We start from the raw sequence: 21,244 nt of genomic DNA, 5'->3' as shown, positions 1-21,244 counted from the left end.
TGACTGACAAAATATGAGCAATAATAGATTTTTTATTGACAAAAACTAATTAAATACTCTGAGTACTACTTACATTATTTACATTACATTCATGTTCAATTATGATACAACATACAAAGTATAAAGACGACATAGTAAAATGCATTTTGCTCTATCTGCTAAGCTTTAGGCTACTTTCTTATGTATAAAGCCGTATTATTGTCTGTATCCTATATGAGCTAAGAGCTGAATCCCAATCTGAGAAACGTGCACATAACTCATACTTCCCCCAAATTTCCCTCAAATTTCCCTTTGACATCAATTCATCATTTATGTGATGGTTTGAGTTACTGCACGCACCTGACGTTTGGATGTGCATGAAGATCTTAAAGTAGAAATGTGATTTGTGCATCTTGGATGTGTGTGTGTGTGTCCCTCATTCAAAGTCACAGCCCAGCAGTTCTATCCTGAGCGTGATGGAGGTCTTCCAGCTCTGAGGGATGACTCTGATAAAGCGAGAGAAGATTGGAGGATAAATGTAGTTCTTCACATGGCCATTGTTATCCGTGTTGCCGGGGAAAGTCTGCCGGGAGTGTGGAAGACAGACAGCATGTCAGTATTTTGAACTCTTCATGTAATAGTATTATCAGATGAATACTTATTAGCGATAGCTTGGGTAGAGAAGTAACAGCAGGACTGTAAAATAACCCTCAATACCATTGCTTAATACCATCGCTTAATACCATTGCTTAATACCATCGCATAATACCATCGCTTAATACCATCGCATAATACCATTGCTTAATACCATCGCATAATACCATTGCTTAATACCATCGCTTAATACCATTGCTTAATACCATCGCATAATACCATCGCATAATACCATCGCTTAATACCATCGCTTAATACCATTGCTTAATACCATCGCATAATACCATCGCTTAATACCATCGCATAATACCATCGCTTAATACCATCGCATAATACCATCGCTTAATACCATTGGTTAATACCATTGCATAATACCATCGCATAATACCATCGCTTAATACCATCGCATAATACCATTGGTTAATACCATTGCATAATACCATCGCATAATACCATCGCTTAATACCATCGCATAATACCATCGCATAATACCATCGCTTAATACCATCGCATAATACCATCGCTTAATACCATCGCATAAAACCATCGCTTAATACCATCGCTTAATACCATCGCATAATACCATTGCTTAATACCATCGCTTAATACCATCGCATAATACCATTGCTTAATACCATCGCTTAATACCATTGCTTAATACCATCGCTTAATACCATCGCTTAATACCATTGCTTAATACCATCGCTTAATACCATCGCATAATACCATCGCTTAATACCATAGCTTAATACCATCGCTTAATACCATTGCTTAATACCATCGCTTAATACCATCGCTTAATACCATCGCTTAATACCATTGCTTAATACCATTGCTTAATACCATCGCTTAATACCATCGCATAATACCATCGCATAATACCATCGCTTAATACCATCGCATAATACCATCGCTTAATACCATCGCTTAATACCATCTCTTAATACCATTGCTTAATACCATTGCTTAATACCATCGCTTAATACCATCGCTTAATACCATTGCTTAATACCATTGCATAATACCATTGCTTAATACCATCGCATAATACCATTGCTTAATACCATCGCATAATACCATCGCTTAATACCATCGCTTAATACCATCGCATAATACCATTGCTTAATACCATCGCATAATACCATCGCTTAATACCATCGCATAATACCATCGCTTAATACCATCGCATAATACCATCGCTTAATACCATCGCTTAATACCATCGCATAATACCATTGCTTAATACCATCGCATAACCCTTTTGCCTGACTTTTCCTACCTTCGACATGTTCTCATCATCGTCAGTGTACTTCATCCAGTGTAGTCCATCATCGCTGTACTCCAGAGTGTAACAGATGACGTACATCTCTGTGCCCAGGGACTTGGCCCCCTGCGTTATGATACCTGTGATCTTCTTTACCTGGGCCAGCTCCACCTGCAGCCACTGGTTCATGTTGTTATTCTGGGGAGAGACAGGCGGGACAGAGGGATGACTGACCTGGAATGGTGAGTGTGCCCACATTAGTTTGTACATACAGTGTGTGTGTGGTGTGTGGTGTGGTGTGTGTGTGTGTGTGTGTGTGTGTGTGTGTGTGTGTGTGTGTGTGTGTGTGTGTGCGTGTGTGCGCGCGCACATGTGCCTACATGGATCTGTGTGTGTTATCGTACCTTGGCTTGCCATGCGTTGATGGTGCCCTGTGTGTTGAGTCGTGCCAGTGAGGCTTGCCAGGAACCAGAGTACCAGCTGGAGGCTGTAGAGCTGGCAGTGATACGATGGTCCTCTATCCGCCTGCTCTCCATACCCAGGGGCACTGAGCAACCTGATGGAGGGAATTAGAATACTTTCACTTTATTACACGTTTATTGGGAAATATTTGTGCTCGAACATAGGCTTGGATGCTAACATTACATTAAACAGTAGGAATGCTACCCATCATCATTATCATCATCATTATCATCATCACCATCAACAACAACAACATCCTCATCGCTCACCGTCCAGCTCACAGCCGTAGTACTCCATGCGGACCATGGGCGAGTTGTGGGAGTGGAGAGGGTGAAGTCTGATAAACCGACCAATAAGGGGAGGGAAGAGGGTGTTGACCTTCACCTGATGAGCTTCCTCGTTACCAGTGAACGTCTGGAGAATGGAAGAAAAACATTTGGATTAAAAAATATAGTCATATGTACTGTACCTCTGTATATTTAGCAGTCATAGCATTGAACAAATTCAAAAGTATCTATCAAAAGTATAATTTCAGATAACCAGAAGTATCTCTGATTTTTGACAATGTAAATATAACGCAGTGCATATAACTAGAATAAGAGCAATGTTAGAAAGTAAACACATAATCCCGTCACATGTGTTCCATTGCTCTCCAACAACGCTGTTCTATAGATGTACTCCTCACCATCCTGAACTCGTTGCTGTCTCCCTTGTAGTAGATCCACTTCCTCTTGTCCGTGCTGTAGGATATGGTGTAGTTGACCATGTAGTGGGAGGAGAACATCTGCTTGGCGCCCTGTGTCGCGACCTGACTGATCACCACGGGCCTCTGAAAGTCTACCTACAGGTCAATGGTCACAGTAGGCATCACTACAGGTGTCACCAAATAGGTATCACCACCCAGGCTTAAGTTGAGACACATAAAACCTCACCTATCGAGTTTACAGTGTCAGGAAATACTCAGGACCAAGGCATGACACTCATGTCACCCCACATCAAGCATTTCGCTACACTCGCATTAACATCTGCTAACCATGTGTATGTGACAAATAAAATTTGATTTGATTTGATTTGATCAACAGAGTGTATCCTCACAAAGACGCTGTAATGATATGATTATGCTGCCACCTGTAGGAAACGTTGAGGATTGCAAGCTCACTGCTCACCAGCTACATAATATTGCAGACACCACATGTATTCCCTGGGAGGTGAGGTTATGTACCTGTATCCAGCTGCCTGTCTTGTCTGTACTCCATGCATTGTATTTGCCTTGGTTGTTCAGTCTGGCCAGATGGGGCTCCCAGTAGCCTGCATAAGGAGAATCAAGTTAGTTAGAGGGTGAAACCAGCGGAGGCTGGTGGGAGGAACTATTGGAGGAGGGGCTCATTGTAATGTCTGGAATTGAATAAATGGAACGGAGTCCAACATGTGGTTTCCATATGTTTGATGAGTTTGATACCGTTCCATTTATTCCATTCCAGCCATTACAGTGAGGCCGTCCTCCTATAGCTCCTCCCACCAGCCTCCTCTGGGTAAAACACTGCAACTGTTAAAGTGGCACTCCAGTCTCATTTTCACCTCATGTTGCCCTTTCCTGCAGTCAAATGACCTAGTGACCTCATGGGTGGAATGTTATTAATATATCATTTCATCATTAATAAACATAAAATTAAACCCAGAAAATCTGGTGTTTCTGTGTCAAACGGTTTTGTTACATTTCAGTCTTCTGTGATGTATATCAAGTGTAATATTGAGACGCAAACTCAAAATCTTACACCTTTCAACTCCATATCTAACATGGTACAGGTGTCTTCTTCGTTTTAAGCCCAGAACCATGTGTGTGAGGTGTTCACTTATTTGTTTAAGACTACTAAGTGTGACCCTGATTAGCCCATTTACTAAACAAAAGGCACATCTCAATAGGTGGTCCAGGTATGTCATGGCACAAGTGGGGGATGGGCAATTCCTCTTTTGTGATCTATTGTTCCTCAAGCAAGCAGGGAGGCTGATGACATCATGGATTCAGACCAATTCCTTGAAGTGTCTAAAAAACACTATTTTGCTCAAAACACTTCCAAAAAAAAATCCTTTAGTATTTATACTTGGAATGTTGCTTTTGCAACAGTAAAAGTTAAAACATCACTGAAGGACATCTAACTTGGAAGGCTAGATGTCAGTTGGTAGTATTATTTCTGATTAGGCACCCAACATCTAGAGGGCGGAGGGATACTGAGTGTAAGGATACCTCTTTTGTCGTTCGCTGTGATCTGGTTGTCTTTGACGCTCCCAGAAATCAGACCCAGTGGATGGTAACACTCTGGAAAACACAAATAGATTTTATTATGGGACTGATTCTTTGGGATAATAACTGAGTCTATAATAATATAATAATTGAGTCAATTCACTCAATAAGCATTGACACTAGCAGTAAAAACGACTCTCTGGGAGTTGAGATCGACATCACACCTTTGCTGTTACATGTGGCATTGAGAAATTGGTACCATTAGCATAAGTGCTTTTGAGTGGGTCGTACTATTATCTAGAACCAGGAAGAGGGTCTGCATCCCTCTCTGTTGGGAGAGTCCAACCTCTGACTCAAGCTGCCACAGCCCCGGCTTGGAAGGCAACATCTCCAGAGTTGCAAAGCCCCCTGGGAAACAAAACCAGAGCAGGTTAGTAGTGTTGAGGAAAACTCTTTCCAAGGATCAACTAGGGATAATTATCTAGTTATTAAGAGTTTATTCAAGCAATTGCAGACGAGATCACACTCGGAGAGGAACTCAAAGGATACAGAGTCACACAGTCATTATATACTTCTTCTACACAAAGAGCTGCTTGCCTCTCCGAGGGGGAGGCAAGGTTACACAAGAGATAGCAGGACTTGGCTCCACTTCTTTCAAGCATTGTACAAACAAGAACAGGTTCTAATCAGTTCTCACAGCCTACGCGACTAAGTGAAACAACAGTGTTTTCCCACTCAAATACACACAGTACATATAACACTTTTCAACTCAAGCATTTACATAGCATTAGAACCGTTTTGCCCTAAATGTGACAAAACATGTCATCTATCCATCCAGTTAAGTTCTCACCAGGCAGCAGTGGGTAGACAGCCTGGGTGTGGTCCCTGGTCTGTTTGTGGATGAAGGTCTGGCCGTGGAAGTGGACACTGTGGAGGTCTCTGGGAGATCCCATGTTGAAGAGGTGCCAGCGGACCGTCTGGTTAGTGTACATCCTCAGACCCTTCAGACTGAAGATGATTCCGTTGATGGCTGCTCCCCCCCACATACACACAACCCCCAACAAATTAACGATTAAACAATCTCTGTTTTGTAAATTTGTCTCTGTTGTTCATTACGCATATCATGATTTTACAACCAAAAATCCAAAATCAAGACTTGATCCAGGAGGGACCAGCCATGACCCAGTAGTCAGTTATCCACCATTACCTTTCATTTAGTCAAAATGGTGTTAGATTAGAAGGTGCCTACCGCTGAATTTGAGGTTATCGCTGAAGTCATGGTCCATCACCCTGGCTCGTTTGTTCTTCCTCTCCATTATCTCATGGTTCTTCTCGTAGTACCAGCTCTTGGACTCATCGAAGGTCATGAAGAGGAGCATGAACTCCCTCATGTCCACTGCCTTCGTGCTCAGAGTGCCCTTACGACACACCAGCAATGGCCCAATCAGACCAGAGTTTATATCTTTCTCCTGGATGAGACGAGAGAAAACAAACAATCAAACACTAGATTATTGGAATATCCCTCAACAGATCACAAAGACACAACAGGTTAGTGTAGGAGATGCTTCAGAGGACAAGACATCACACGTCAACACAGAGTTATCACATTAAATACCTCAGAAGCACAAAAGGGACTATACATAGAAAATAGTGATGTTGTATCAGCTACGTTAATTAACTAAACCATCAGAAGGTAAGTGTTTACTCACAGGGTTAACCCCAGAGTAGTAGGCCCAGGTGCGACAGTCTGACTCGTCCCCGGTGGGCCCGACATTGGCGTTGACCTTCCAGAGGTATGTGTATGTGGTGTTGGGCTGGACTTCGTTGTCATACTTGTACCAGTACTTGGACTCGTCCTCGTAGGACAACCCCTCTGTCTGCTTGGTGTAGGAAACCCCATTGGCGTGCAAGGAGTACGGGCGGCTGGCCAGGTTCCTGAAAAATACCTACAGACCAAGGACACACATTTAATTTCCTGAAAAATACCGTAATACCTACAGACCAAGGACACACATTTCATTTCCTGAAAAATACCGTAATACCTACAGACCAGGAACATCAGTTTGATTACATGGTCCATTATTCATGATCATGGGCAAAACGCACCTACAGTAGATTCATGCAAAAGGTAGCCGTCAGGGTTTCCTGTCTTACCATTATGGTCTGTCCAACCTCTGCCTTGATGACTGGCCCCAGGATGCCCAGGTGTTCGTCCATCTCCCCCCGGATGTCTGGCGTGCTGAACGTGCTGTCCAGGTAACCTCGGAACACTACCTTGGTGAATCTTGTGGACCTGTCTGCTTTCTGTGTCTTATCCATCCTCCTGTTGTGGAGAGACAATGGACAAAAGGTTTTATGGAACAAAAAAGAAGGTACGCATAAATCCAGTCAGAAAAAATATCATTTGAGCACATAGAACAATAAACAAGGGACGTTATGTTTTCCCAACACATCCCACACCTCAGCCCCATCCGCTCTTTTGTCCTTACTTCTGTCCATAGCCCCCGTAGTCCCACTGCACCTCCTCCGCAGTAATGAAGTATGTCCTCACGTTATCTCCCGCCATTTTGAGGAAATATTTTGCATTCTCATCCAGAGTTAGGTCATGCATGTCCTCCTTCTCTTTGTATGGGTCAATGTAGTCGACGTACTCATACTCCTCTCTAGCGCTAACCGCTGCCATGTCTAGGACAGCATCCGGGTCATCACTGCCGTCACTCTGGACATAAATCTCATAGTCGCTGAAGTCGGGTCGTGGCACGCCAATCACAATGGCTTTGTTTGAGAAGTCCTCCTCGCTGGAAATGGGTCGGGTCCCTCTGGGGGTTTGACCGGTGATAGGAGGGGGTTTGAAACCCCTGGGGGAGAAACTGCGGCCTCTCGGAGGCTGGGGCTTGTACTCCTTCTTCTTCTTGGTTTTCATGGCATAGCCTTTACGGGGTCTTTGTCTGCGGTGGACGACCTTGATGTTGGGTTTCCGTATTTCCGGAGTTGGGCTTGGTTCCAGCGTATTTGGCAGCTCTGGGAGCTCGTTTCCAATATATTTTATCATGTGATCTGGCATCTCCATTGGGACCATCCCGTGTGTCCCCTCATAGCCCCAGTGCTCCCCCTGCAGGTCAACAGAGATGGTGCGGATGACCTCACTCCTGTTGTTTCTCAGGTAGATTACCACTTCCTCCTTGGAGCTCTCAGAACTCTGGGATAGAATCTCCTCCGAGCTGCTGTCTGGTTGCTGATTGGTTGACAGTGACAGATTGGCCGCAGCAGGATTAGCGTCAGTAGTCTCATTAGAGAATTCTGAGCTTTCTGAGGACAACTCTACAACGGCATCCGGCACAGCGGCGTTCTTTTCACTCTCAGAACTAGTCTCCTCTGATGAATTCCAGTGGTTCAAACCAGAAGTGTTTGCTGTGCCATTTTGTTTGGGCACTATGTCAGAGAATGTTTCAATGTCTGATGGTTGTGTGCCATTTTGTGGCACCACACTGCTGACGTTGCCAGGTGTGGATGTGGCGTCAGAGAAATAGGTACCATTTCCTTGCTCAGTGGTGGTGTTGGTGTCCAATGAACCGTTCACGGTTATGTTACCACTATCCTCAGTTTCAAGGTCAAAGTTGGTCATGTTGTGTTCTTCCACCAAGGTAAAAATGAACTCTGCAACTTCAGCACTCACCACACTCTCTGATTGGTTGGTTATATTCGGAGATGAATTTGAAGCTGTTCCGTTTTCATTGGATGAAGCGGTTGTAGACTCTCTGGCCAGGAGTACAATATCGTTGCCGTCAATCCCCTTGTTCTCTTCTGTGGTGTTGGAAGAGGGGTCGGGAAGAAGCACAGAGTAAGAGAAGACATCGCCTCGTGTAATCCTTCCCTCTAACTCTCCCACTAATGCTTCAACTTTTGAGGTGCTATTCACAGTGGCCCAATCCCCTCTGATCTGCATCACTCTCTCACTCTCAGCCTTTGAGCTATTGTTGAACGGACCTGGTGAAGCTTTGGTTGCTGTAACTTCTGTACTATTGGTACTTACTGAAGTGATGTTGCTGTCGACAAATGATAAACTGTTGTTATGAGCTGTTATGTTCTTTGATTCAGTCTCAGCCATTGAGGAGCTGTTAAGATTTGAGTCTAACTGATCTGTGGTAAAGTTCAGCGCTTCTGTTGCATTCTCAATTATGCTCTTGTTCAACAAAGCCTTTGTCGTAAAGTTGCCCCCGTCAATCGTCTCCCTCTCGGCCAATGACGTGTTTGTAGGTGCATCGTAAGAGGATGAGGTGTGGTTTGCATTCGCGTCTCCGTCGGGATCAGGCACATCAGCGCTATCGTAGTCGTACGGAGAGAGATCCAACATCTCCACGTCCGTCTCATTCGTCTTTTTCTTGATTGACCTAAGGTCCAGAAAATCGGCCCAGCCCGCTGTATAATCATCAACCTCCACCATGTTCTTTTTCTCTTTCACCTCGTCCCTCTTCTCCTTATCTTTAGCCTCGTTAATGTCCATGGGTTTCCAGATGGAGAAGTCAGCGCTGATCTTCGGATCCGTCACTGTCGCCGCCACGGTCTCGTCTTCGTATTCATAGACGTAGTCTCGGAAGCACTCCACGTCTCTGAACTTCACACGCATTCCCTTGGTGGTCTCATGGGAGTTCATGGAAGCCAGCAGCCAAACACCTAACAAAAGAACAGACCATATTTAGTCCTTGAATCCTAACAAAAGGAAACATTTGACATCATCTTAATCCTGTATTGTGCCTGCTGTAGAGTTGACGGCTGGAGACCCAAATGCATTTTCCACCACTAACCTATCTATTGCATCTTGTAGAACTACGGGTTAGAGGTTTGGAAGTTGAGTGTGCGGAGTGTATGGCCAGTTAACCCCGCTGACTCACCAATGTTATCCATGTTCATGGTGATGGTCTCTCCAGTCATGGGGAACAGGCTGAGGAAGTCCTCCGTCTGATCGTTCAAGTCGAAAGTGTGACCGTAGAAGGTTGCAGTCTGAATGTAGTCCTGCTCTCCAACACTGGACACGTGCCACGTCACGATCTCACCATTGCAGAAGCCCAGCAGCTGACCACTCTCGAACACGTAGCCGTTAATCGCTGGGGGAGGAAATGATACCATTTAAGTCAATAAAGGAGGTGGTCAGATTTGAGGAAAATGATTATTCTGAATATGAAGCACAGTTTTTGACAGTGATAGGCAGTTGATTTTTATGAACGTGATTCTTCTATGTGGAGTGCATTCTAGATAGGAGGAAAGATTTAGTATATGATACATTTTCTCAATTTCAATAATCTTCTGCCTGTCCCAGACCATTCCTGTCTCTAACATGTATGAATTGTTTTGATGAAGGGAAGTGATACTCACTATGCATAACGTTTGATTTATAAAACTCTGGGTCTTCTTTCTTGACCTTTGCTGGTTCACTGTACGATACAATGTTGTCATCTAGATACCAGCTCTTATTCTCATCAAAAACAGTAAACATGGCGTGCTGCTCTTTGTCTGATTTCAGCTGCAGAGACAAAGCTTAATTTAACACTGCACATCCAAAATCTGTAAAAGTACATTGTATCAAATTCTGTTCTGGCATTAGTAGAGAGAGGCCAGTTGCAGTACCTATGTAGTAGTAGTAAAATGTTATAGTAGTGCAGTAGTAGTAATGAAGTAGCAGTAGTATAGTACCTGCATGTTCCTTAGAAGTGATGTATTAGTAATTGAGTAGAAGTCGTATCAGTGTAGTACCTGCACATTCCTCTTGTTGAGGGACTGGCTCTTGCAGATGAGCAGAGGTCCAACTAGGCCTGAGGCGATGTCTCGGGGTGTGTTCACTGCACTGTGGTACATACGGGTCAGGCATTGCGAGTCGCCCGCCAAAGGTTCATCCTCTTCGATCACCTGCCACACATAGGTGTGCGTCTCGCCAGGCTGAACCCCATGGGTCTGGTTACCTCCTGCCGGGTAGTTGGCCCCCTCTGCTACTTTGTCGATGGTCAGTCCGTGTGGGTAGATGCTGTACGGCCGTGTGGCCATGTTCTTAAAGACAATCTGTGAATGTGGGGAACAGTTGCTTGAGAAGGCACTGGCAAAAGACAATTGTGGACACAGTTTAGTGTTCATGCATGGAGAAGAAGGTAGAATACACATCTTATCAACTTAAGAATTGGGCACATGAAAAAAGTGGGCATTTGAAAATAGAACATTTGTATCTCACCTTGATGACATCATGGATCTGCGCCCTGATGACAGGGCCAATGATGCCCACCTCCATCTTCCTCTGTTTGTTTTCGGCCCTCTCAGTGAACTTGGCATCTTTGTACTGCGTGTACACTGCCTTCTTATATTTCTGGCCTATACGCTCTGGGCTTCGCTTCAGATACTTGAACTTGAAGTCTCTGAGAGAAACAGGAAGAGAAACGGATGTGATGTCACAGGAAGTCAGGTCACACTGAGATTAGTCAACAGATTAATGGAGAATGTCAAAGTGGCGATCATGTCACAAATACAACGATGGTATTATCTATTACTGTATTAAGCTGAATTGGTTCCCAATTCTAAATTGGCTGAATTTAGTTTAGATCGATAAATAATTGCGGGCTAAAGTAAAGCAAAATGAGTAAGTCAATAAATATCTGTAAAGCTGTTCACCCGTCAATGTATTCTGGCATGTTTGGTGCGTAGTCCCAGACAACCTCCTCAGCTGCGATATAATAGGTCCACTCCTGGCTCTCTCGTTTCTGCTTGATGGTCAGCTTACGTTTGGGAGGGTTAAAGCCCTCGCAGCTCCTCACTTCGACAAAGCCATGCATACCAGCTGCAACAGCAGAGAAGTTAGTTTGTTCAGGAGGGTCATGTTGATTTAACATGTTGGGAATAGAACATTACACATTCAATCAATCAAACTTGATTCAAAGTGCATTTCAAAATGTCAATACACTACAATATATCTGAATAAACCTCAATCTGTTCTGTGGTCCATCACAGTAAATCTCACACCACACATATTCTCAGAACCCATATGCAAATATAATACACAATTAGATTTTTTTTTTGCTATCTAGAACCTAAACTGGTTCTTCGGCTGAACTCTTTAAAATATATATTTTGGGGTTCCAGGTAGAACTATTTTCGGTTCTATGCAAAATCCTTTCCACATGGATCCCAAAAGAGTTCTACCTGGAATCAAAAAGGGTTATTCTATGGGGACAGCCAAATAACTGTTTTGGCACCCTTTTTTCTAAGAGTGTAGCTCGGTTATATGAATGTCATTAAGCCATTGACACGTACCCTCCAGGTGCTTGCTGGTGTGTGAGGAGAGGAGCCAGCGGCCCGTGTTGACGGCGGTCATGTTGGCGCTGGTGGCAGTGCCAGCGATCAGGCCCACCGAGGATACCCGATGGTCAGCCTGCTGCAGGACCTGCCCATTGATATGCACCGAGAACAGCTCAGGCTCTGAACTCATGCCGACCAGGTGCAGGCTGACAGAGGTGTGGGCGCAGACAGTCAGACCTGGGGGGAAGGGAGGGACAGGAGGAGGAGATGGAGAGAAGACAGGGAGGGGGACAGACTTGAGGAAGGAATGAGCCCACTACACGCTCTATACCCATATAATCTGAGAAAGGTGGAAGCAATAGTTCCAAGCAACAACCAGCTGGGATGGAACAACTAAAGCAGACAACCTAAACTACCTAAAGCACAACAACCATTATCTGTAGATATCAGCAGAACTCAAGAGTGATGAGAGAGGATCTGACTGACTGACCTGGCACTGATCCGTTGGTGTATCCATTGATTGTGTGTTTGATGTGGCTTTGAGTGGCAGTTGCACTGTCCATCTTTGGCTTATACCAGCTCTTACTCTCATCCAACACTCCCATGAGGAAGACGTATTCCTGGTGGAACAACACCTGTTCTCCAGACATGTCAAGACTACCTGTAGGGAGGTACAGAGGGTGGTTCAGTTCATTTCTTTCTGGTTACTTACTGACATGGTTGTTTTGGTACTTATGCCACTGTGTCAGGAATAGGCCTCATACATTTCACATTTACATGTACATACCTGCTTTACAGATGAGCAGGGTGCCGATCAGTCCTGAGTTGTAGTCCTTGACAATGTCAAAGTGGGAGAGGTAGGTGTAGGTGAGACAGGAGGGGTCTGCGGCCCGGGGGACAATGTCTGATGTCACCTCCCAGTAGTATGTGTGTTCACCTCCAGGGGGCACCGCATCGTCTTCCTTCTCAAATTGAGACGTGTTGTCAAAGTACAGGGAGCCTAAAGGGAGGGATGTTTGGTTCATAATAATAAAATAAAGCAGAATGAGAAATAACTTAATTGCCATTTAATGATCAGAATCTGTCTTGGTTAAAAGGTGACTTTGTCACCTGGCCTGATTCGCCTATACTCTAAATTTTACCTTTATTTAACTAGGCAAGTCAGTTAAGAACAAATTCTTATTTTCAATGACGGCCTAGGAACAGTGGGTTAACTGCCTGTTCAGGGGCAGAACGACAGCTGTGTTTGGCCTTTTCATTAATATTAACCAGGACAGGACCTTGTCAGCTCAGGGATTTGAACTTGCAACCTTCTGGTTACTAGTCCAATGCTCTAACCACTAGGCTACCCTGCCACCCCAAATAAACATACAATTTACAGTGACCCCAGTTAACATTTAACAAATGGCTAATCTCCAAAATATGCAAACCATCTTCATAAAAAATGGTAGAATCTAGGAAAATCTGGGGAATTTAAGAGGTCTATTCACTGCCATCTTGTTACGATGTTACATAACCTTGCAATGGCACAATTAATTTTGAGTTAAGAATGAATTAAAGAGTAATAACACTACATCCTGTGCATTTACAAAACTCATCTCTCAACCCCCCAAGGCTTTATTAGGGGAAATCATGGATTTCCACAGGTTTTAGGGAGAATCCTTTGGACTTTAGGACTGGCTTGTATGTTAATATGTGTGTCCTGGTTAATATTAATGAAAAGGCCAAACACAGCTGCTTGTGTTGCACAACATGTGTACTTAACTGAATGAATAACATTCAAAATGCCCTAAGTCCCCTTTTCCAACCACATCAATGACTGTCTAGGCCACAGGATGGGTGAATCTGTCTGGGATAGAATACCTCACTGTTTCCACATAGTTACCACAGTCATAATGACAACAATCATGGCTAGACTTGTAAATTGTTGGACATTTCCCGACAGATTTTAATAAATGATATCTGTAGAATTCTGTACGAGAACACTTAGTGGGAATACCTGTCAAAAAAAATCCCAATTTAAAAGTAACCACCAATGAGCTCTGATAGGCCAGTTAATACAGACAACATCATTGGTTTGTACCCACCCTCTGACTGCTTCCCGTAAGCGATCCCGTGGGCATGGAGGCTGTAAGGACAATCCGCCATGTTCTTGAACATGACCACAATGGTCTCTCCCTCTTGACCACGGATGGTGGGCCCAAGGAGCCCTGCAAAACACAACAAAAACACATTGGTTAAGAGGGATGTTCTTGCTGCTAATTTGGTTATTTTTTCTGAACAGTCAAAATCGTGTGTTCATGAAATTGGATGATATTTGGATGAAACCAGATCAAAGTATGATGAGCAAAGTATGAATAATGACTGTTGCTTCTAAACTGATCAAGTTTGACGATGAAGTTACTGGTCCCATCCCCCATGTCAAACACTTGGGTTCATTATTAGGGTGACATTTTAATACAACTATGGTAACATGATATTCTCTTACCTAATTTAAATAAGTAACACTTTGTAACCAACATCAGAGACAGCGTCTTGGCAGAGGGGAGTGGTTTATATAGTTCTATAGCTACTCTACTGGTGTCAAAATTTGACTGTAGGGTGTCAGCAAAATAAAAGTTTACATTATTCATATCTGGCAAAGATACTTATATGTTTCCCTTTTCATCTGTGTCTGGTGTTTGCTAGTTATTGGCTAGCTAGGTCTTCATCTGTGTCTGGTGTTTGCTAGTTACTGGCTAGCTAGGTCTTCATCTGTGTCTGGTGTTAGCTAGTTACTGGCTAGCTAGGTCTTCATCTGTGTCTGGTGTTAGCTAGTTACTGGCTAGCTAGGTCTTCATCTGTGTCTGTTGTTAGCTAGTTACTGGCTAGCTAGGTCTTCATCTGTGTCTGGTGTTAGCTAGTTACTGGCTAGCTAGGTCTTCATCTGTGTCTGGTGTTAGCTAGTTACTGGCTAGCTAGGTCTTCATCTGTGTCTGGTGTTAGCTAGTTACTGGCTAGCTAGGTCTTCATCTGTGTCTGGTGTTAGCTAGTTACTGGCTAGCTAGGTCTTCATCTGTGTCTGGTGTTAGCTAGTTACTGGCTAGCTAGGTCTTCATCTGTGTCTGGTGTTAACTAGTTACTGGCAAGCTAGGTCTTCATCTGTGTCTGGTGTTAGCTAGTTACTGGCTAGCTAGGTCTTCATCTGTGTCTGGTGTTAGCTAGTTACTGGCTAGCTAGGTCTTCAGCCAGCATGGAACAAAAGGGGGGGGGGGGGGGGGGGGGTCATTCAAAACGCTGACGCAGTTGTCAAGTCAACACATCCGTCAGTGCTTCTGTGAACCGCATCACAAGAGAAATGCGAAATGGGAGATGTTTGAGTTGCTTTGTGCATCACCAAATTGACATGATGATTTTACCGCAACACTACTTACTTAATCAAATCAAATCAAATGTATTTTATATAGCCCTTCGTACATCAGCTGATATCTCAAAGTGCTGTACAGAACCCCATCCTAAAACCCCAAACAGCAAGCAATGCAGGTGTAGAAGCACGGTGGCTAGGAAAAACTCCCTAGAAAGGCCAAAACCTAGGAAGAAACCTAGAGAGGAACCAGGCTATGTGGGGTGGCCAGTCCTCTTCTGGCTGTGCCGGGTGGAGATTATAACAGAACATGGCCAAGATGTTCAAATGTTCATAAATGACCAGCATGGTCGAATAATAATAAGGCAGAACAGTTGAAACTGGAGCAGCAGCACGGTCAGGTAGACTGGGGACAGCAAGGAGTCATCATGTCAGGTATTCCTGGGGCATGGTCCTAGGGCTCAGGTCAGTTGAAACTGTTGCTGTTGAAACTGTTGATCCATGTTGCTTGACATAGGTGTCTCATAGAGCTCATGAATATAAGCTCCCTGCCCACTCAGCCAGTCTTTTGAACTTCCTGGTAGTTAGCCATTGAAGAAAAAGTACTATCCAAACCAATATTATTGGTGATATTTTAGTCACTCAAAATTCTGTTTTACTTGGGAATCAGAATGGCTGTGAGGGACCTTTAAAAGCCTACACATTCGTGGTGGTGGACTCAATATCATCCCGTACAATGCAAAGCACTTTGTGACTTAAGGCACTATAGCACACAGCAAATTGGTGTTTATTTTTCAGTATAACATTTCTAGTCTTCATTCAGGAGTTAAATTGACACTGTAAGAGTGACATTAACACTCAGTGTTGGTGTTAATAACCATAGTTATTGTTTTATACTGTGGAGATTAAAACAGTCCCATCAAAACCACACCTATCATTATTATATTTCTCAGCATGCTACTGCAGCTAGTTTTTTTTAGGATTGTTTTTAATATCTGTGCTTTTGCATGTACAGTACCAGTAAAAGGTTTGTACACACTTACTCCTTCAAGGGTTTTTCTTTATTTTTGACTATTTTCTACATAGTAGAATAATAGTGAAGACATCAAAACTATGAAATAACCGATATGGAATCATGTAGTAACCAAAACAATGATTTGTTGTTAAACAAATCAAAATAGATTCTTCAAAGTAGCCAACCTTTGCCTTGATGACAGTTTTGCACACCCTCTGCATTCTAACAGTTCCAACAGTCTTGAAGGAGTTCCCAAATACTGTATGCTGAGCACATGTTGGCTGCTTTTCCATATATTTGAACAAGTCACACCGTTTAAATTAAATGCATTCCAGGTGACTATCTGCTAACGTTTCCGTCCCGGAGCTAGCACCAACTAGCCTGGGGCTAGCCCATGCTAGACCCATCTCCCGGCTCACTCCTGGGCTACAATATCCGACCCCTTCTACTGCCGGTACGGGGCACGGAACCCCACTGATCATCTATGACTGGAATACCGACATAATCTGCCCGGGGATTCCAACAAGCCCCTCAGGTGCGACGCCCACTGAAGGCACATTCTGCTAACCTGCTATGCCTGCTAGCTACCTAGAGCTACTTGGAACCCTACTAACTCCCCGACCGGTCTATCGACGTCACCGCACGAAGAGGCAAAAACAGACTTACCCCCATCGCGACGTCCCCCAAAGGCTAACTTGCTAGCCCCGGTCTACTAACTGCTAGCTTGCCTGCCCCGGTCTGCTAACTGCTGGCCCCTGCTAACTGCTTGCTTGCTAACCCGGTTTGCTAACTGCTAGCTTGTTTAGCCCCGGCATACTAACTGTTAGCGTGTTAGCATCAGCCTGCTAACTGTCTGAATCGCCGTGCATCGATCACCATAGCAGCATCCACTCGTAGCATGCGCTCCATCAGGTATATCTCACTGGTCACCCCCAAAGCCAATTCCTCCTTTGGTCGTCTTTCCTTCCAGTTCTCTGCTGCCAATGACTGGAACAAACTGCAAAAATCTCTGAAGCTGGAGACTCATATCTCCCTCACTGGCTTTAAGCACCAGCTGTCAGAGCAGCTCACAGATCACTGCACCTGTACATAGTCCATCTGTAAACAGCCCATCTATCTATCTATCTACCTCATCCCCTCATCCCCGTATGTATTTATTTATCTTGCTCCTTTGCACCCCAGTATCTCTACTTGCACATTCAACTTCTGCACATCTACCATTCCAGTGTTTAAATTGCTATATTGTAATTACTTCGCCACCATGGCCTATTTATTGCCTTAACTCCCGTATCTTACCTCATTTGCACTCACTGTATATAGACTTTTTGTTTTCTTTTGTTCTACTGTATTATTGACTATGTTTGTTTATTCCATGTGTAACTCTGTGTTGTTGTATGTGTCAAATTGCTATGCTTTATCTTGGCCAGGTCGCAGTTGCAAATGAGAACTTGTTCTCACCTAGCCTACCTGGTTAAATAAAGGTGAAATAAAAATTAAATTAAAATAAAGCTGTTTAGAGACTGCCAAGAGTGTGCAAAGCTGTCATCAAGGCAAAGAGTGGTTACTTTAAAGAATCTCAAATATAAAATATATTTTGATTTTTTTTAACACTTTTTTGGTTACTACATGATTCCATATGTGTTATTTCATAGTTTTGATGTCTTCACTATTATTCTACAATGTCAAAAATAGTCCAAATAAAGAACAACCCTGGAATGGGTAGGTGTGTACAATCCTGAAAGTTGTTCTGAATGCAAGTTGCAGGTGAATAAAAGTTCCGACCATTGGATATCTTAACTCTGGCTGGATTCCTATAGGTATTACGTAACACTTTACAAGCCAGCATAATGTGACTTGCAGGCCTGCTGTGGCGTGTTAACCAGAGGTTTCATAACACCACTGTGTTAGGATAAAACTAGGTAATCAAGTAAGCCAATAAATAAGTGCTTATGATATATGTAATGTATTGTTATAGTTTAATTTTAATGATGACATTTATCCAGGAAATAACTTGGTGAAAACCACAGGCCTTTAGCAGGAAATAATTCTACAACCATGTCTCTGTCATTAACAAGTACAGTCATGGGTGTTAACTCTACAATTTACTCAAAAAGAAAAGGAACCCTGGGAAATATGCAAATGAGACTTTACACCATACAGTGTTAAAACAACAGCCAAAAATGATTTACTGTAAAACTACAGGTGTTCATTTCTTACACTGAAAAAGTGTAACAGAGTCAGCACTTAGCAAAGGGAGTCCATTTTACGCCAAATCAAGTGTTATGCTTTACACTGTAGCTGTTGCGTATTACGCTACAGTAGAGCTAAGCAAACACCAGAATCGAGTTCCTTTGAAAACTTTAAAAGTAAAATGAGGAACACTGCAATAGAGTTAAATCTTTAAAACTTTCTAAATTATTATTTCAATACCAGTTCAGTTCACTGACAATAGTGTACATTTGACACTTTCAGAGTTAAATTCACACCATTGATTTTGCTGTGCAGTTAAAGGTGCTATTACAGAAACTCAGTTCATCATTCAACATGATACATTGTCATTGGGTCAGAAAAGAAGATGGAGTAGAAGGTCCAATGAAAATGTAATGTCCTCTTTATTCCAACCACTCTGAAAGACACACATACAGTACATGTAGACAGGAGTAAATGTATCTTATCATGTTTATTATGTTTATCAGTCATGAGGGAACTTGAGGTGGAGTTGTGACTGTATGGGCAAACAGGAACATTCACTAATGAAAGACAGTCTGTATGTGGGATAGCCCAGACTCATACACATAATTTACCCGACAACGGTGAAAACGCCAAAGCATAAACATAATTTACCTAGCCAGGAAGGATGGGTCTTGGCCTGCTTGAATCCCTTCTCATACTCCCTGTACACCGCTTTCCTATAGGAGGGGCCAGACCTAGACAACAATGGAAAAACACAAACGGTGAATGAACAGAAAAGGACCCAATATAAAACATACAGTGGGTGATATAGAAAGACAAATTCTACACATAATTCAGTAACTTAAATACATAATTATCATGTACATTATTTTATATTCCCCAGTCTAGGTTCACACCATAAAGGTGATAATAATCAAGAACTTGGCTGGAGATTGTAAATGTATTGACTTTACATTAAAACAGAAAACATAATTATTAAAGCCTAACTTTTTCCAATGAGGACAATATTGCCTTCTAAGCAGACTGCACTCGTCACATAATTGATGGAGATACTTGACATACACACAATGATATAAAGAAAGAACAGAACGTTTTCATTTTTGTCCCATGTTCCATTCAATGGGAACACAAGTGAGAGAGCACTGTGCTGCCATGACCTATCCACCTGATCAAACAATTACACGATACACCCTCCAAGAAGACAAGAGCCAAATCAACTCAGTAAATCTGTAATGTAGTCAACAGCATATGGCAAACACTTGAATTAACACTGCTCTTAGCGAGGTCAAAAAGATTCAACTTCACATGCAGGACCCAATACAAAGACAAAAGGTCACAGAAAAAAAGAAATATAGTAAATCTCATATAAAGCTATTAACTCGTTTTTAGTTTTACCTCTGTGGTCCATTAGATGTGTAGTCCCAGTCTATGTTCACAGCAGCAATATAGTAGTATCTCTTTCTGTCTGAGTGCTGTTCTGCTGTAGTGTGGGACAGTAGAACCGAGAAGAGCACCAGGAGAGGCAGGAGACGGTGAGTCCATTCCCAGGAACGAAGCCTCATATCTGGGGTTGGAACTCCAGGTGTGGACAGTCTGTCTGTTCTGGATGACAGGAAACTGTTATCTGACAAGAAGAGTCCACTCTGTGCTTTATCACAGGACACAGACAAAAGCACGCACGCACACACAGACACACACACACACACAGACACACACACACACAGACACACACAGACAGACACACACACACACACACACACACACAGACACACACACACAGAGACACACACACACACACACAGACACACAGACAAACAAACAAGTCCCAGCCAGGGCATTGCGCAGTGTTCCAACATATTTTTTCAATCTTGTTAATTGAAACCACATGATTTACTGTTAGTCACTCCTAGCGAAGCAATTTCCTTCACACATGTTACTACGCACTGGAGATGACACTCTTGTTTTGATATTTATTCAGAACTGTTCCAGACCTCAGACTTTAAGATAATATTTCATTCCTTACTGTGCACCATGGGTGTCCCACAGATGCTTTCCCAAAAAGTTTCCATGATAAGCCTGGACCTGTTCATTCATCACCAGGGACAGATAGTTCAGCAACAGCCCATGCACGACAATGGTTGGAGAAAAAGGGAAGAATGGCAAGTGTAGGGAACCAGGTCAAAATTCAACTAAAAGGCAACTTGCGATTTCTCCTCCGGTTGTCATACCTGTGTTATACCTGAGCCTGTGTTACTACCTGCACAAATCCCTATGCAATGAGTATACAGAACTTACTAAAGTTGAATAATCAGTCATATATTTTTTAACAAAAGGAAAGACAATGGCAAACTTGCACTTATACCTTTGTATAACTCTTTTTGTTTCTTGCTAGAGTGGACCTACTAAACAGCACAGTGTTAACAAGGGATTGCATAATCACAGACATTAGTCTGAATTTTAATTCAGTATACCAATCATAGTATGCAATTAAGCTGCAATACATACCTTCTTGGGTGACCAAACAAAATTCACATAAATGTAGTTATAGATTTGTCATTATCGTTGAAAGCAAGTACTAAAAGCGGTAGATCTGTTCTATGTGCGCTATTTCTATCCCTCCCGTTTTTAAACTTCGGTTTTGCGTATTTAACTTTTGTTTTTGTACACCAGCGTTAAACAACTGAAAATACAATATTTTTGGTTACGGAAAATATATTTCACATCGGTTTGGATTATACAATGATTCTCTACACTATACTTGCTTGTTTTGTCACATAAACTAAAAATAGGTGAACTATTAAAATTTTAGCAGCC

At 42.8% G+C, this 21,244-nt stretch overlaps 1 protein-coding gene across 1 annotated transcript; it reads right to left on the bottom strand.

The window, feature by feature from the left end:
- Positions 1 to 12: 12 nt before the first annotated feature.
- f5 (coagulation factor V) lies at positions 13 to 20,512 on the bottom strand. The gene is made up of 24 exons (XM_036958701.2): positions 19,826 to 20,512; positions 19,082 to 19,164; positions 13,967 to 14,089; positions 12,667 to 12,879; positions 12,370 to 12,540; positions 11,895 to 12,116; positions 11,256 to 11,421; positions 10,822 to 11,002; positions 10,353 to 10,655; positions 9,975 to 10,122; positions 9,494 to 9,706; positions 7,091 to 9,275; positions 6,756 to 6,924; positions 6,311 to 6,547; positions 5,851 to 6,070; positions 5,452 to 5,631; positions 4,893 to 5,009; positions 4,605 to 4,676; positions 3,582 to 3,667; positions 3,045 to 3,200; positions 2,629 to 2,773; positions 2,302 to 2,453; positions 1,913 to 2,095; positions 13 to 562 (listed from the first exon to the last, which is right to left on the bottom strand). The coding sequence occupies exons 1-24, from the start codon at positions 20,284 to 20,286 to the stop codon at positions 416 to 418; spliced, it is 6,333 nt and encodes a 2,110-aa protein (XP_036814596.2). The 5' UTR covers positions 20,287 to 20,512; the 3' UTR covers positions 13 to 415.
- Positions 20,513 to 21,244: the final 732 nt, after the last annotated feature.

The sequence above is a fragment of the Oncorhynchus mykiss genome, chromosome 22 (assembly GCF_057628025.1).
Source record: "Oncorhynchus mykiss isolate SJ-2025 chromosome 22, ASM5762802v1, whole genome shotgun sequence".
Taxonomy (NCBI): domain Eukaryota; kingdom Metazoa; phylum Chordata; class Actinopteri; order Salmoniformes; family Salmonidae; genus Oncorhynchus; species Oncorhynchus mykiss.
This window is presented reverse-complemented; position numbering and strand designations above follow the sequence as displayed.

Bases quoted from the DNA above. Each gene is read 5' to 3' on its own strand.
- f5 (XM_036958701.2), bottom strand. From the start codon at position 20,286: ATGTTGGAACACTGCGCAATGCCCTGGCTGGGACTTGTTTGTTTGTCT. The intron at 11,422-11,894 runs GTACGTGTCAAT...CTGCTGTTGCAG, and splicing joins CACCAGCAAGCACCTGGAGG to CTGGTATGCATGGCTTTGTC. The intron at 5,010-5,451 runs GTGAGAACTTAA...TTTGTTTCCCAG, and splicing joins TGTCTACCCACTGCTGCCTG to GGGGCTTTGCAACTCTGGAG.